Source organism: Malania oleifera, chromosome 9, assembly GCF_029873635.1.
Source record: "Malania oleifera isolate guangnan ecotype guangnan chromosome 9, ASM2987363v1, whole genome shotgun sequence".
Lineage (NCBI taxonomy): Eukaryota > Viridiplantae > Streptophyta > Magnoliopsida > Santalales > Ximeniaceae > Malania > Malania oleifera.
Window position 1 is genome coordinate 1,062,843 of NC_080425.1, and position 17,874 is coordinate 1,080,716.

Below are 17,874 nucleotides of genomic sequence, written 5' to 3' on the forward strand. Positions count from 1 at the left end.
CTGAGAACTTTTATATTAGCTATTTTTGCGGCCATCTGTTGGGAGATGCAAGAGGAAAGCAACGAGAGAATTTTCAAGGATAAGTGCTCTAGCTCGTCAGCAGTATCACATAGTTAGATGCATGCCTAATTTGTTCCACTGGAGTTGGACTGATAAAAATTTGAGTTCATTGTACTGGGAGGAGTTCTTGATTATTCTTTTGGATTTGGGGGGCTATGCTTTTCTTGCTTCTAGCTGGTTTATAGGCTAACTTGTAGTGGTTCAAAAAATATAAAAAATAAAAATAAATAAATAAATAATAATAATTATTAATTAAATAATATAATATATTAATATATTTATATAATATAGTGTAATATTATTATATATATATATACACACACACACACACACACACACACACATTCCTTCAAAAAGGAAATTCTTTTCCTGAAGTAGAAGAGACCCCCCTGCGCAGCGCTGTCTCTCTCTCTCTCTCTCTCTCTCCTCAATTTCTTCCCCGATTTTCGGTCGACTGAAGAATGGATAATACCGTTAGGTTCCATTCTCGGCCGCCAACATTTAACCGGAGTGGATTTGTGATTAGGGCGTCGTAGGCACTATTCCTGGGATAAGGTAAACTCTCTCTCTTTCTTTCCTCAAATTTTCCTCAAATTTTTAGTCAAATCGACGATCGGACACCAGCACGAGATTCTAACTTCGATTCTAGTTATTTTAATTGGAGCAAATTTTTAATTTGAGTTTCCTAGGCACCACTCCAATGTTGGGGTAAGGATAATGAAATTATATCATTTAATTATTTTTAAAGTTTAATTAGTTATTGAGAGTGTGTGGGCTTAGGAAATATTAAAATAATTGTAATTCTGGGGTTGAGTTGATTGAACTGGAGAAATGTAATTTCAGGGTTTTGAGCTCCAAAACGCCGCGGGCTTGAGTTTTAGGATCTTCACAGGAAGTCTCTTAGTAAGTAGGTAAGGGGAATAAATTATAACAGATATTTTTAGGAAATTAATTGATTGATTAAAGTATATGAAAATGAGAATATGGTATATAGTATTGGAAAATTATGATATGAATATTTTTCTTATGATTATTATATTGTGAATAACCGTTTAAAATTGTGTGGCATGAGGAATATGAAATAACAACTTTATATTGGGAGTGTGAATGATACTGAAATATATGATTTGTACTGAGAAATGTTGGTATACTGCTATATTCTATGCAGATATGGAAATACGAGGAATCCAGAAATATTTTTATACAAAAATAATGATATGAGAAACCTAACTATATTTTATATAGAAATGATGAAATGCGATATACAAATATGTTTTTACTGAGGATTGATGATATGTGAAATATACATATATGTATTATAGAGAAACGATGAATGAGATGAGAATTATACAGAAATGATGAGATGAGAAATACACAGATGTGTTTTATATTGAAATGATGATATGTGAAATACTTAAAGATGTTTTGTACATAAATTTTGAATGGAGAATTATATAGAAATATATATATATATAGATGTGATGAGAATTATAAAGACATAATGAAATATGAATATTGAAATGTGGAAATGAGAACCCTGATGGACCAGAGTTATTCTGAGAGTATGGTACCATTGCTAGCATTGTTTTAGTGCAACCACACGTCTGGTACAAAGCATGGCGAGATAGTCGATTGGGCCTGTGAAGGGTTGTGTTAACCCTGGGGTCTGGACTAGGATTGGGTAGGCCAATCATACTACAAACACAATTCCTGTTTTGATCTAACCGGGGTAGGCCAATCGCTGTTAGGTCCAGTGTTCGGGCTGTACAACTCGGTCATGTAGAGTGAATACATGACGAAGTGATTATCCTCAGGATGGTTTCTCATTACAGACACGATAATAAACAGTCATGAGCTACAGACGCGTAGTGTATTTTATACTGGTGGATGCTCATAAGCTAGAAAATGTTTATGAAAAGTGAAAAGTGAAATGAGTAACCATGAGTTATAGACGCGTAGTGTATTCTATACTGGTGGATACTCATGAGTTAGACTATGAAAATGAAAAAAAAAAAAGATATGAGAAATGAATAGCCATGGGTTATAGACGCGTTGTGCTATATGCTGGTGGATACCCATAGGCTAGAGTATGATTATGAATATGAGATATGATAGAGTATGTATGTGATATAAGAAATCAATGAGTATGTATATGGTTATGAAAATGATATGAAAGTTTATGACACTGTGTTTTATATATGATTATGAGTACATATCGGTATATTTTCTCAATTGTTACAATTATTTAAATGGATGTGTTAATATATTTAAACTCATGTGCCACACACTGTTAATAATTTATTCTGTCTTACTAAGAGGTGTCTCACCTAGAATCTAAACATTTCAAGAAACAAGGACAAACGAGCAGAGAGAGCCCCGAGGTAGAGGAGACTATAGTACCCTAGTATGAGATGTATTTTGTGTAACCCCTAGACTATTTTATAGATTTGTGGGGGTGTATATATGTATGTAAAGGTCTTAGCACTCTGGTATTGTATTGTATTTTGGATGGTATTATATTTTGGACCTAAACACAGTATGTATTTTGCTGCATGGATAGTATGTTTGGAGGGATTGACTACCCGATACCCGCCTTAGGGTTGAGTTATGTGTAATATATGGTATCAAAGTTAGTTGACAGATGATAATTAATTATTATTGTTTATTGTTGAAAAAAAATGGTAGAAAAATCAGGTCGTCATAGTTTGGTATCGGAGCCTAGGTTGCTAGGTTGTGCAAACTTTAGCGGAATACAAAACCAGAGTATTGGAATGGATCTTGATGAGAGTAGGAGATGGGTAGACTGAGATATGAGTTAGTCATTGTTGGAGGTTAAAGATTGAAATTTAGGATTCTATCTTGCAGTTTGGAGGCAGAAGATTCTGTGGTGGTTTCTGTGATTTTTCTAGGGGTGACAATTTTAGGAAAGTCATAGTAAACTATCTCCAGTTCTTGTTTCTAAGTTGTAAGATTGAATCTTAAATTGGGGAATGAGAATGTTAAGACGAATGGTTATAGGAGACCATCTTATGGGTCTTAGTTTGGTAAGTGTATTGGTTATTTTATGATGATGGAATTCTAAGATCATTTTGTCCCATTTTCAGAATGGACCCTGGAAGTTGCAATGCACATGCTGGAGGTGATGATGTAGGGCCTTCTTGTATGGGCGGCGGAGAACCAGATGCGGTGCTACGTAGTCTCACCCAACAAGTGATGGTAGAGATGACTAGGAGTTCTAAGGGACGGGGATGCACTATTGAGCAGTTTACACGTATGCATCCCCCGTTATTCTCCTGAGGGGCTGATCCATTTGTGGCTAAGAACTAGGTCCAGGAGATGAAGGTGATGTTGGCAGTTCTCCCGTGCACTAAGGAGCAGAAGGTATCCTTTGCTACATTTAAGTTGATAGGAGAAGCTAAACGCTGGTGGAGATCAGTGAGATTATTGGAGGAGCAGCGACCTGACCCTGTAGGTATGACATGGAGCTACTTCAGGGAGTTAGTTTTTGAGCAGTATTTCCCCGCTACTACCTGAAATGTTAAAGTGGTGAAATTCCTAAATCTGACTCAAGGACACATGACGGTACAACAGTATGCTGCCAAATTCATCGAGTTGTCCCGATTTTCCCCAAATATGGTGCCGGATGAGGAAAATAATGTAAGGAAATTCGAGGAGGGATTGAGATAGGGTTTATATGAGTAGGTTGTGGGTTTTTAGGTCTAGAATTTTTCAGAACTGGTAAATAAAGCCAAAGTTATAGAGACCAGCCTATAGAGAGGTGCTGGAGCACAGAGTCAGAGGAACAGACCCATGCCTCTCGATTTTTAGGCATGTACCAATCGAGGGCCTTGGAGAAGTTAGGGTGGTAGAGGAAGTTAGAGACAATAGATGGGAGACCAAACTGTATAGGGCAGACCATTGCACCTTCTCTGCCCTAGGTGCCATAGGAGACATCTAGTAGACTGCCGGGTTAGAGAGGTGATTTGTTATCGCTATAGTCAACCTGGTCACATAGTAAGAGACTACCAATTAAGCACCCCCAGTTAACCCACCTACTCCTAGACCATATTGAGGAGATAACCAGGCACCCCGAGGCGGTTAACAGAGGAACACTGCCCCAGCACGGGTCTATGCTTTAACACCAAGAGACGCTGAGGCGGCCGATGATGTAGTGACAGGTATTGTTTTAATTTTTTCCTATAAAGCTACTGCTTTATTTGATTCAAGGGTGACTCACTCCTTTATAGCCCGAAATTTTATCAAATTTTGTGGGATAGAAACTCAGCCATTAGATGTCAGTCTAGCAGTGACTACGTCGATCGGGACTGCAGTGTTGTGTAGAAAGGTGCTTAGAGATTGTCCAATCTATGTACAAGGGTGGTCCTTGCTAGATAATTTGGTAGTTGGAGGTGTGTTGAATCTTATCTTTGTTCAACTTGATATAACCACACCTTCTGAGTTATTCATAAGACGTATCCAATATGACCTATTCACCTCCATAACCCTAAAACAAATGGGTTATGAAAAGCACGATTAGGGTTGATTCTTGAAAGGAGGTAGACCTCAAAGAGCACCAGCAGCTCTTCCTCCTCCTCCTCCTCCTCCGGCTCAAGATCATGGATCTCCTGGTGATACGCCTTCTTGGTTCATTCCCTTTCATCATGAATTCTTCACCTTCAGCAGAGACATGAGATCAGGACTTCAATCTCTTCGAGAGGATATATCTTCACTTCATACTACCTGTTCCTCACTTGATTAGCGCCTCACTCGTATTGAGAAATATCAGACTAACTCATCCCGTGGTGTTGACCCTATGGACACTAGTTCTACTCCTCGGAGTGATGATGAAGAGTTAAAGGAAGGTAGTGAGGAAGGTGATGAAGAGGAAGGAGATGAAGAAGAAGCTGAAGAGAAAGATGATGATACTGATAATTGATTTAGTTTGTCATTTTGTGATGTATTAAAAACTCCTTATGTATTGGCCTTGTTTTATGTTGCTTTGTTTGTTTTTATTTTCAATTTGGCTTGTTCCCTCTCTTACTTGTGACCTTTTTATAATATGACTATGCTCTTAATATTCCTATGCTTTTATTGTGCTACACCACTTTGTGTCTATACCCCTCAATTATTTTTGAATGATGTCAAAGGGGGAGACAATTTTTGAGCAAACATGAGCAAACATGAATGAAAAATAAGAATATAGCGAATATATAAAACATATAAAATCTTGGCATATAGCAAGGAGGAGTAAAATCTATAATGAACATGAAAACTATAATGCAAATATGTACATGACATGACCTATAATGAAAATATGTACATGATATGAGCTATAATGAAATATACTCAATTGTGCCTTATTTTTGAACTTACTCATACTTGAAATCATCATTTATCATATTTATTTTATAAGCATGCTTATTGTAAGGGGGAGCTTTTTTCAAAATATCTCTCATTTTGCTCCTTATTCGTCATCATTAAAAATTGGGGAGATTGTTGGCCTAACATGGCTTTTGAATCTCGTTTTGATGATAACAAATGAAGGATGATGTAACATGTGTTGTTAAGTGATGATGTCTCAGGAATTCTTTCATGGCAAAGTTCAAAATATGAAAGGAAATGCAAGTTCAAGATCACCAAAGACCAAAAAGCTACACTCATTTTCAAAGTGATCCAAAGGAAGCTCAAGTGAACCAAAATGATCAAAAGCATGTGGAAACCTAAAGTTGACTTAAGCTCAAAGTCTAAAAGGATTCAAAGAAAAAGACTTATATGAAGACTTCAAAGCTTAGAGTGTTTAAGGTTTTAGGATGAATTTTTGTAAGTACTTCATGCTAAATATCATGTGAAATGTTTTGAAACTCACTAGGGTTTGTCTTGGACTTAGAGACCTTCTTTTAAAAACCCTGGAAAATGTTTTTATAAAGTAAAAAAGCATGAGAGCCAAGTGTTTTTGAAAAATAACATGAAAAATAGAAAAATTGTTTGTTCAGGCGACTAAAGTGTAAGCTCTGGCGCTTGAAGAATTTCCCCAAGCAACTAAAGAATAAGTTCAGGCACTTGAAGAATTTCTTGATGAATTTCTGAAGAGGCAGTGTATCCTCAGGCAACTGACCCTTGTCACCTTAGGCGCCTAACCCTGTTTTAAGTTTAAAAATTTCAGTTTTAAAGAACTTCAGGCGACTGACTCCAAGACTTCAGGCGCCTGAAACTGTTAACGACTATATTTTTTAAAAGTTTTAAAATTCAAAATTAAGTTTCTTATGCCCCAAATTTTGTAAAAACTTGGGAAATACTCCAAGTAAATTTGGGCAACATGAATTAACCTTTGTGAGCCTATAAATACATGTTTTCACAAATCAAACATACACCAAGCAATTGAAAATCTGCTTTTAAAGCTGAAAGCTCTCTTATTCTCTTAAAGCTCTTTCTTGCTCACTATTGCAAATTGAGGATTACTGAAATTCTGAAGTGCTGATCATTATTCTCTGAGCTCTACAATTTGAAATACTGATTTCTATCTAGAGAAGTATTCCAGTGATATTGTCCTTGAACTTCAACTCTATTTCATTTGATATTTGTTATTGAAGTATATAGCACTTTCAATTGTATTAATTAGCTCTATTTGAGAGCATTCTTTGTACAAAATAAGTTATTTTCTTGTTTCTTGTTTCTTAATTTGATTGGTTTAGGTATTTGGATCGTTGCAATTGAGCGTGGGGTATCACTTGTAGAGGGGGCTCCACCCTAAAGGAGGGTTGTAATCGGTTTATTCTACCCTGAAAGGAACGAGTTAGTGGAATTCTTAGGTGGTCTTGCCTAAGGCGAGGACGTAAGCTGGGGATAAGCCGAACCTCATAAAAAATCTCACTCTTACTCTCTCTACCCTTATCTATTTAAATTTCAGCATATACAAATTGCGTTTTCAAAATGCAAGTTTGCTGAAAAAAAAAACTAAGATTGAGAAGACCTTTTAATTTAATAAAGTACGTTTGGTTAATCTTTTGCGGAAACCTTAAAGGGAGTACGTTGATTAACCGCTTGTGGAAATCTTGATTAAAAAAGGAGCACTTAAAAATTAATTCATACAGGGCTACAAACTGAAATTTGGCAAAACGCTGAAATAAGAAAGTGTTGCAAGCTTTCATAATTTGGTTAAGTATTGTGATTGGCTGATTGATCATTGTTTGGTTTGTGATTGATATTTGACTTGTATTTGGATTGTGATTGATTTAAAATTAAGTCATTCTTGTGTGTTTGTTTAAGTCTACAAAAGGTTGAAAATTTGTAATAACACTTAAAAGAATTTTTATAAACCCAATTCACCCCTGTCTTGTGATAACACCTTGACTTTCAAAAGGACATTAATTGAAGTGGAAAATGCTACTACAAACATGATGAGGAGATTCAATGGTAATCAAGAGAGTTTTACAGCAAAATATTAAAAAAAAAAGAAGAAGATCACTTTAAGGCATGAATAAAGCAACCAATCAAATACAAGCATATGGACCTTACACATGTACTTATAATAACCATGAGATATAAGAAGAAAAGAAAAGACCAAAGAGCTTACTTCGAAAGTTGAAGAAAGGAGAACAATCAAAAAGGAAAGTGCTCGAGGCAAATCCATGTGGAGGAAAGTGCTAGTTACCCTAAGACATGTCTGAAGCAACAAGTTCATACAAGCATCTTGTGGACCTTGCACATAGTCACCAAAATATTTAAGAGAAAATTATTAGGTCAATTAAGTTGTCTAATCATATCACATTTTAAATTATAAATCAAATCCTCGAATTTGAAGTGATTGCTGGAGAGTTTGACGCAAAATAGTAGATAATGATCACTTAAAAATTGCTCAAAAATAAAGGATTTGGTTGATATTTTAAAATATGATATGGGTAGGAGTGTAACTTAACAATTTCTCAAGACAAGAAGAGGCATAGTAAATGCACATGACATTCAAGCTTATCAACAATGCCAATAGGTTGGCAATGAGAGTGGGTTGCAATTGATGATATGACAAAGTGAAGATTGACATGGTAGACCTAAATGAGCCGTCAACACAATTGGTTTGATCTTACTGAGCATGTACAGTGAGCTTAAAACAAACATAATGGACACGCTTATAAGCTATTTAGAGATTGTAGTGATGTTAGCAGTCTATTTTAGGAAAAACAATAAACAAAACTAAAAATTAAGCCTCTATCTAAAATGAAATAAGCAGGATCATTATGATTGCCAAATAACTAGCAAATTTTTACTGGCAAATTATATTCATGCCGATCAAAAAACAAACTGAAAAAACAAACATTGCCCATATCTATGTCTTTTCCCAAATCGAGAATCATATCCACATTGACCTGAGTACATAACAAGATTTTTCTATACATACCTAAGTATGAGACCCCAATTATTTTTGCTCACATCTTCCTCCATTTCATGTTGATTTAGAGAGTAGAGGACATATTGACCAGAGCCTCCTTCTTCAACTGGATTTATTGTCTCGTAGGTAGTAGTATTATGGGGGCATGGACTAAGCTACTGGTCTCTGTGGCTGCCTGGACCATCTTCCAAATTTCTGCATCAATAGTACCTGTCTCTGCATTTACTTTGTGGGCATATCGATCATAGGCCACAATCATTCCCATGGCATCAGTTCAGTCTGTGAGAATCTAGGGCTAACAGTAGAAGTACTAGTTCTACTACTTCGACAGTGTGTGTTTTGTGTGTGGGTGAGAGAGAACATCTTCCATGCTCCAGCTAATTCCTTAAATGAACAAAAATCCATCTCGAAAAGCAGTTCTACTGCACTGAAAAAAATAAAAAATAAAACTCCCTGGATAGATAAAATCAGTAATAAAGCTAATTAAACCCCATTAATTGAATTTGAAAAACCCTTAATTGGGTACATGCACCGCCTGTTTCTGCTAAATGCATCTCATACCATTAATTGAAGCTGAAAAGCAAATTAAAGGAAATTAAGTCTTGAATGTAGTACTAGTTAATTAAGCTGGAAATTAATTAACAAAGATTAAGAATTACAAGAAATCTGAAATTAGCACATTGATTATAAATTATGCTCGTCTGGTACATACCCCAAATCAATTAAAGACAAAGCCGGAAAATTTTTTGGGTTGAACAGATAGCACCCGCCAGTCTCTCCTTGATCTATGAAACAGCTAAGCTAGAAATATTCAGAAGTAGCTAGCTAGCTAGAGAGACATAATCTAAGGCAGCTTACTAATTAAATTAATTAGTAAATATAAGGCATGCATGATGTACATGCAGCTAGCTACAACTGAATTATTTCATTGATTACTTGAAGAATTAGGGAAGGTGGGAGCAGTAGTAGTGCTGGTATAATCTCTGTTCGGGTCGACTGGCGGCGCCACTGTGTTCCATTCCCAAAGTCTGTCGGAGAACGCAGCCGCAGCCGGCGGTGGGAATGAGGCAGCAGAGATCATCAACTGGGAGAAGGATGCTGGATGATTATAGCTATTATGACTCGTACCACCGCCACCGCCACCGCCACCACTACCACCACCAGCGGCACCACCACCAGTAGTCTGATAACTCATATGCTGTTGCTGATTCATGAAAGCACCAGCTCGCTGCTGGTAGTTTAGTAGCCTGTACTGAAGATCATCAATCCCTCCTCCTACTGCATTACTTGAAGAAGAACCAACCCCTAGGCCACCGCTGCCAGTTCCGCTGGGCGTACTGAAAAGGGTCGAGTTGGTGGCGGCGGGGAGTAGATAGAAATTTGGAGGAAATTGCTTGTTAAAGTAGTGCTGCTGCTGCTGTAGTTCCTGCTGATGCATGAGGACCAACCTACTGCTATCTTCTTCTAATGGAACTGGCGGAGATGACAGTTCGGCATTAATTGGGTCTAGAACTGCTGCTGGTGCTGCTGCTCCGCCTATTGCGGTGTTGTAGTTGTCAACAATATTGTGCTTGGAAAGACGGAGAGCGGTGGTGGTGACGTCAGTGCCGCTGCTTCCATCTCCTTCATCAGTTTCGGTCATCTGTTCCAACATTTGCTGGTGCTGGTGATGATGATGATGGGATTGCATTAGTACTGATCCACCAGCTGATCCCAAAGTAGAAGTACCAGTGTTGGTTTGGAAGCTGTCCACGTTAATAGGGTGGTGGTGAGACTGCAGATATTGTTTTTTGTGATGGGAAGAGGAGGAGGAGGAGGCGGGCCTGGAGGAGGAGGAAGACGATGATGGAAGCGAACGAGGGAGTACTGAATGGTGATCTTCCACTCCTGCTCTCTTGTACACTCGGCATAGTGAAATTTCTGCCTGCACTCATATATCCCCAAACACATATGCATATAGATATATATGAGATTAATTGCAGTAGTACTTATATATAGTGTAAAAGGGAATTCAGAATCAGACCTAGCTTATATTATATATTCAAAGTTTCAAACCAGTTAATTAGTGGTACTTGTCTTTTTGATAAATTAGTATATAATGAGTCACTGAATTTAAGGGTTCATGATTCCTGGACTGCTGCTTCCTCCATCTTAATTTCCGTGACATTAATTAAGAAATATATATATATATATATATATATATATATAATTGCAACAAAATTAATCAAACAAACTGTGTCTATCCGTGATGTTGTTCCTAATTGCATTGCTAGTCTCTCTCTTCACGAACGATCTGTTCTCTCTCTCTCTCTCTCTCTCTCTCTCTCTCTGCCAGAACCCACTCCTCTTTTCACCTTGGTCTGTATATATATTTGGTATCATAGAGTGCTCCAAAAATTTATGGTCAGTTCCCAGAAAAGATCTAGCTAGCCAGTGAACAAAAAGTTGCAAAAGCCCAGCTAGCCCCCAGAGAAAGAAAGAAAGAGCACTCTAAGCACTTAATTAATAGTGTAACAAATTAAAAACTAGGGTTTAGCTAGAATGAATTTAAGTGAAAGTTAGAAGGAAGTGAAAGCTAGAAGGATCAAATCAAGGTTATATGTGTTTATGTGTAATATATATTGTAACACCTTTTGGTGGCGCTGGGTTTCGTGTTGAGGCAACCGGTATTCATTCATGATCCAGCTGGTGCGGATGCCTTTCGGAGCTTTGCCGGAGTAGAAAACCAGGGTCTTCTTCAACCCAATTGACCTGAAGGTTTCCGTTCGGATCATTCTGTCAGCTCCAGTCGCCTTCCAATACCCTGAAGTCGTCACGCGGTTTGGCCGATCCCCGTTTCGATACTTGCGGTCTCTCGGGACATAGAAGTACCATTCCTTCTCCCCTATTGCTGCCAAAGCTGCACAAATCACATATACATATATAGATAAATCCATAATCCACAGCTAGCTAGCAGTACTACTATATCATGACGATGATCATCAGTACGCGTCTATATATATGAATATATGGACTAATTAATAATTAATCTATGAAAACCTAAGAAGGACAAATTAACAAAATATGGCCATTAATTGACTAATTTCTAATTGTTAAGTACTAGTTAAAATCAGTATGCATGTATACACCTAGCTAGCTATAATTAAGCAGCTAGGGTTAATTAATTAGATCAATATATATGTATATATATTGATCGAGACGAAAAGAGTTAAGAGAAAGGGAGAGAGGAGGGGAGAGCTAGCTAGAGAGAGAGAGAGAGAGAGAGAGAGAGAGAGAGAGAGAGAGAGAGAGAGAGAAAACTATATATTTATATGTGTGTGTGTTTATATATGCCTAAATGTAATAGGGAAAGAAAGCAAGAGGTTAAGATATATAGGTTAGGGGGAATTACAAACCAGGGAGCTCCCAGGGGTCATAGCGATAGAGATCCAAAAAGGTAATGAGTTCGACTTGGAAGCCCTTGCCCTCAACCTTACGGCGGAGGTAGAACTCCACTAGTTCCTCTTCGGTGGGGTGGAAACGAAACCCCGGCATCACCATGTCCTGCTGTTGGCTCATCATGCTCATCTGCTCTTCTTCTTCTTCTTCTTCTTCTTCAATATTAATATTATTCACATCCTTATTACTGCTGGTATTAATATTGTTGCAGGGGGATGACTTCATCATCTCTTCTTCTTGATCATGATCCCCTACTACGACTACTACCTGATGATCATCCTCCTGTGCCTGCTGCTGCTGCTGTTGCCTCATCCTAATTGCTCCAAATATTGCCATAAACCACTCTCTACCCCTATGTCAACTTCACTAATCAAGCAAGGTAGCTACCTCCCTAGCAGCTAGCTAAGCCAAGAAGCAATACTACTCATAACATTCAACCTATGTAATTAAGCTCCATATATATTTCCATCCATGGGTAGATCGATCACCATCTGATAACGCTCGATCTTTCTCTGATCTTTAATTAGCGCGGGCTTGCTAGCTAGCTTTGGTGATCCCTCCTCCTCCTACCCCTTATATAATTTATATATATGTAGGGGATGGATGATTATAAATTAGTGTATTGTAGAAGGGGGATTGGATCCGTGGTGCAAGTTGTACTGGCTGGCCGGTCGTATGTATGGTGGCTAGTGAGACCTTCTACAGGAGGTCGAATATCGACGAGATATATATATATATATATATATATATATATATATATATATATATATATATATATATATATATATAATTGGGGGTCAATTAAAATGTTATTACCACCCCAAGGTTAGACTTTCGTCTCTCACTCACTAAACTCTATGAATTGGAGAGTGGGCTTAAGCTTAGATGGGAAGAAGAAAGAAAGTGCAAGAAAAATGGAGAGAGAGAGAGAGAGAGAGAGAGCCCGAGGAGTTGATGGAAAGATCTACATAGCTTTCAGGCCCTACATGGAGGGGGTGGGGGGACGCGTAAAGGTGTTTAAGATGAGAAAAGGACGTTTCAAAAGAGAGGACAGGGTGGCCACAGCCCTCCCTTAGCTTAGCTTAGCTAGCAGCGGTGCCCTTAAATTGGACCTTTCTTATTTTCAACACATTATATATATGTATACACATATCTCTCCTCTAAAATCTTTTCTTCTACTTACCATTTTAATTTCTTCTTCTCCCCACCCATTATATATACTTGGTCTAATTTTATCTCTCTTTTCCTTCTTTTTTTTTTCTTAGAGGAACACGTGAATGATGACCCATATATGCATTAATGGACCATCTCTCTCTCTCTCTCTCTCTCTCTCTCTCTCTCTCTCTCAATATACCTTCACTTCCGGGTTTGGGTCGGGTTTATATTCAATACCTAAATTACATGCCTTTTTTCCACTCTACATTTTTCCTTCTATTTTACATCCAAATATACATGCTTTTCTTTTCTTGTTTTTGTTTTGTTACTTGTTTCTTCTAATTTCTTATATTCATAATTTTTTAATTCATGGGTTATAGAAATCATATATATTAGTATGAAATTAATATCATAATGCACAAAATTGGGTTTCTAGATTTATAGTACATCAATTGAACTAAATTTCAATTTAATTAGTGTAGTTAGTAGTGGGAACATTGTAGAACCTATCACTTGAATTAGTTGAGAATGATGAAAACCGCTACATTCGATACTCTAAGGTAAACTAAGCAGGCCAAAAGAATGTGTCAAAATAGGTCAAAATTATCCTAGACCTCATCAACTGGCTTAAGGTCATTTTTAAGGAAATGCTAATAGAGAGTAGCTTTTGTACAAGTGACATTAATCGTCACCATGATGAAAGTAACTATAAGATGTGAAATTCATGCATAACTCATCCTACAACAAGTAGAAGATTGATCAAAGGCATGTAACCCCAAGCTAGGTACTTAGGCATCAGATTGAGGGTCGAAACCTTTAAATTGTTTTGCAGGTTGCATTATGTTGTATAAATTGAATGCACAACGGAATTTGCAATCACACATACAAGCGCAACACTCAATGGTAAAATATACAGAAATAACAATCACACTGACTCTAAATGAAAGTAATAGAAACAATAACACAAGGAATTATGTGGTTTGGCAATGCGCCTACATCCATGCGAGCAAACGGTAGAAATTCATTATCTTCTTGTCCAAATTACATGAACAGTACATCAATCCTCTCAACCATTTACCAACCATCTCTCTATAAATACATTTAATATGACATATAAATAGAGTTTCCAGAGGTTTTCTGTAACGCCCCAAACCCCTAAACCCAGGTCCGGTGCATTATACCTGATAATACCCTGATAAATCATAATCCATAACATACACAACAGAAAATATAAACATAATCTCCATATAACATATACCATAATACCATAATACCAGAGTTTACTATGTTCTATCTATATTCCAAAAATTCCATCCATCACCTGCATTTCCATAAATACATACATCTCTAGAACATTTCAGTATTTTCACAACCATCCTTACTCAACAGTCATAAAACATAAAGACATAAAACATAAACATATACATCCCCAAAATATGCTCAACATATACCCTTTCTTATGTAGTTCTCAAAAATACTAAAATACCCTCAAGCTCCTAAGCCCGACCTCGAGGATGTCCTAAAAAAGAAACATTCATATTTGGGTGAGACACATCTCAGTAATTGAAGAAAATATACATATTAAAACAGCGTGTGGCTAACATGAGGTAAATAGATATCATTTTAATTACATTTGCAAATCATTAACATAAGTCTAAAATCATTTTCTGAATCAAATAAAACACAAGTAAAAATTTAGCCCACGAGATTACCCAAGGATAGGGGTGATTACCCGCCCATACAAGTAGCACCCCTCTGCTCTGATACTTAGGTAACATTGAGGTCACTACTAAAGCATACCAGGACACTCACCTTACTCAGTAAGCTCTCAAGTGTTAACTTGATCTTGTATTCACGCTTTCAACAATAGTTTACCAGCAAAGGCCCTAAGGATAGGGAAATCTATCCACCCATACAAATAGGTTCCCTCTACCTTAGTACGTTATGCAACTACTGCCACATCTGAAGTTATTAGTGCACTCGCCTTTCTTAGTAAGCCCTCAGGAGAAGAGTTTGCCTTGCCCAATCGTAACATGTTCAAACATATATAGATACTTCTAATATCATAATACTTTATTCCTTTCTGTCATTATTCATTCATACACATCTGTTCATGTTCATAACTTGAACTTTACATTTCATTTCACTTTAAGTGACTCTTTCCCTTTTACTTCGTTCACATTTGTCATTTCATTTCATGGTCATTCCATTGTCATTTCATTGCATAACATTTTCATTTCATTCATTCGTACTACAATTGGTTTTTAGCCATCATTTGTTAGTCCACATAGAAATGCGCTAGAATCGGCTAACATGGTTGTCTTTTAGCTGTCTTACATTTACATGGTTGCATTAACATACACAAGCAACATTGTCCATATCATATTTTATTTCCAATACTTTACTTGCTTAGCATAAATCTTATACATTTTACATATATTTGCATAGAGTCTCATGCCACACAATTTAACAGTAAAATTCATATACATTCCTTACAAAATAAGCCAACGCATAATTAACATTTATATGCTGAAAATACGTTTCATTTCTTACTTAATTTCTCAGAAAATTCCTTTCACTTTCATTCGTTTACTTTCACATATACATAGCTTTATAAACATTCCTTGGCTCAGAATACATGGTTTTACATGGTTGGCATTTTAAACTCACATAAAAACATATTTACATAAATAACATATAATCCATTTTAATTCATGAAAAACCTGATTTAATACATAAATTTTCCCCTTACCTGACTTTAAACTACGCTGGTAGGATCCTCGAACCGATACTCACAGCATTCAGCTGGACCCTGAATCCAAAATCCTAGTTTAATTAAAATAAATTCTAATTAAGTTAAATCTTAAGGAAAATACTTATTTACTACTTCCTAGGTTCCAAATAACAAGATTCCTTAAAAAAAATTCCAAAATAACTTACCCTGATTTTGGGATGTTTGCCAAACCCCTTAATCCAACGATCAGCTCCTACAGCCTTACAGAGAATGATCCTACGAATCCCGTGGTGGTTCCAGATCATCAAACTGGGTCAAATTTAGTCCAAAATCAAAGAGAGAAGGTGGGAAAACCGTTTAGACAGAGAGAGAGAGAGAGAGAGAGAGAGAGAGAGGAAAGTGAAATCCCGAGTTTTTTGCTGAAAATGAAGAAAAACTCTATTTATAGGCAAGGTTTCGTCGACGAGACACGTGGATTCGTCGACGAGGCACTATAGAGACTTTGTCGACGAGAAGATATCTTTGTCGACGAAATTCAGAGTTTCAAAATAGATTCTCTTGGGATTCCTTCGTCGACGAGAAACTGAGGTCGTCAACGAGTTTTAGAAGGACACTCGTCGATAAAGACAGGACATTCATTAACGAGGCCTGCTTTTCTTTCTTAAATCCTTCCTTTATCCCCTTATTATTCATTAATCCATTTCATTCATTATATTTCCTAATTATTTTAAATTTTTGTGTCATTACATTTTCCCTCCAAACCCCAACCATATTAACGTCCCCCTTTCAAAATTTGAAATCTGCGCGGGTTGTCTCGAGCCAAACCGTTAATGATTGGGCCAAACTGTCGACGGTTTCAAAATAAGAATAAAATTATCTGAAATACTGCTCCAAACTGTCGATGGTTAGAGCCAATCCGTTGATGATTTCCTTGCTGCTCCTCAGCACTCCATGTTTTCTTCCTTTGTACATGCATCCCATTCAGTATATGAGTCACATATCACAACAATATCCACCTTTGTGAATATACGCCCCTTAGGAGAAACCAAAAGCATAGCCCATTTCTCCATATTGACCTTGGGATGTTAGGTTGGGACTGCTTCCCATCTAACAACTAGAGACAAACGCTAAGTCCAAGCAAGGCTTGAACTTGCCTGTGGTAGTTTCAGCTTCTACCAAAAACCCCGATTCAGTTGTAGATGTAACAACTTAAAATTGCGCCCTAGGCTTCCAACAAAATCTTCCCACAACAGTAAACGTAAACCTTACTGTAAGCCTTCTATCACCAAAACCCCTTGTGTAGTCTTCAACAAATCTCACAATTGGCAGAACACTTTGTTGCCTGTCGAAACACCCCATTGCACCAGCATGAGGGACCATTGACATATCCCGAACATCATCGTTTGTCCTTGGGTACTGAGTCTCCACAAACCCCCGCTAAGACGACAAACAAAGTCTCCCCATAGTTTTGTCCACAAAGCCACCATGAGATAACACCAATCTCCCTGCAGCTTTGTCCATAAAGCCACCCTAAGATAAAACTAATCTCTTTATAGCTCTGTTCATGCGAATCATCAAACCAATACCCTTCTTGTACGTACCCAAAATCTTCATGTCAAAACCTTTCAACGGAGTTCCCAACTAATTAGCCTCAGCTAAAGCCTTTTTAGCCAATAACATGTCATTCACAAACAACAGATACATCACCCCTTTGCATCCTGTTACCCTCTTCCTCATTGCGAAAGCCACCATGAGATAACACTTATCCATCTATTTTTTCCTTTGTTGTGCACTGCAACTTGAAAAATAGTAGGAACCTTGCTGTTGGTAGTAATGAATGCATAAAACACTAGAATGCCAAATTTATACCTGAGTGGTGGTCTGATAGTGCACCTGGTCCCACGTGATCTTGCTAGTCTCCTAAGCTGAAACTCCCTGCAATATGAACAATGTCATCTTTGCCCTAAGTTTGTAGCTCCACTAGCATCACATACCCATTTCTGCTATGATACTATTGATCCGAGATAGAACTCCTTGTATTTCTGCCCCGAGTATCTAACTCCACCTAAACAACATATTCATTGCTGCTGCCGCTGCTACAATT

The 17,874-nt window shown here is 37.3% G+C and overlaps 1 protein-coding gene across 1 annotated transcript; it reads right to left on the reverse strand.

The window, feature by feature from the left end:
• Positions 1-9,098: 9,098 nt before the first annotated feature.
• On the reverse strand, positions 9,099-12,602 carry LOC131164760 (protein CUP-SHAPED COTYLEDON 2). The gene is made up of 3 exons (XM_058122189.1): positions 11,839-12,602; positions 11,074-11,342; positions 9,099-10,367 (listed from the first exon to the last, which is right to left on the reverse strand). The coding sequence occupies exons 1-3, from the start codon at positions 12,215-12,217 to the stop codon at positions 9,369-9,371; spliced, it is 1,647 nt and encodes a 548-aa protein (XP_057978172.1). The 5' UTR covers positions 12,218-12,602; the 3' UTR covers positions 9,099-9,368.
• Positions 12,603-17,874: the final 5,272 nt, after the last annotated feature.

Bases quoted from the DNA above. Each gene is read 5' to 3' on its own strand.
- LOC131164760 (XM_058122189.1), bottom strand. From the start codon at position 12,217: ATGGCAATATTTGGAGCAATTAGGATGAGGCAACAGCAGCAGCAGCAG. The intron at 11,343-11,838 runs GTTTGTAATTCC...TGATTTGTGCAG, and splicing joins TGACCCCTGGGAGCTCCCTG to CTTTGGCAGCAATAGGGGAG. The intron at 10,368-11,073 runs GTGTTACAATAT...ATATGAGTGCAG, and splicing joins AAACCCAGCGCCACCAAAAG to GCAGAAATTTCACTATGCCG.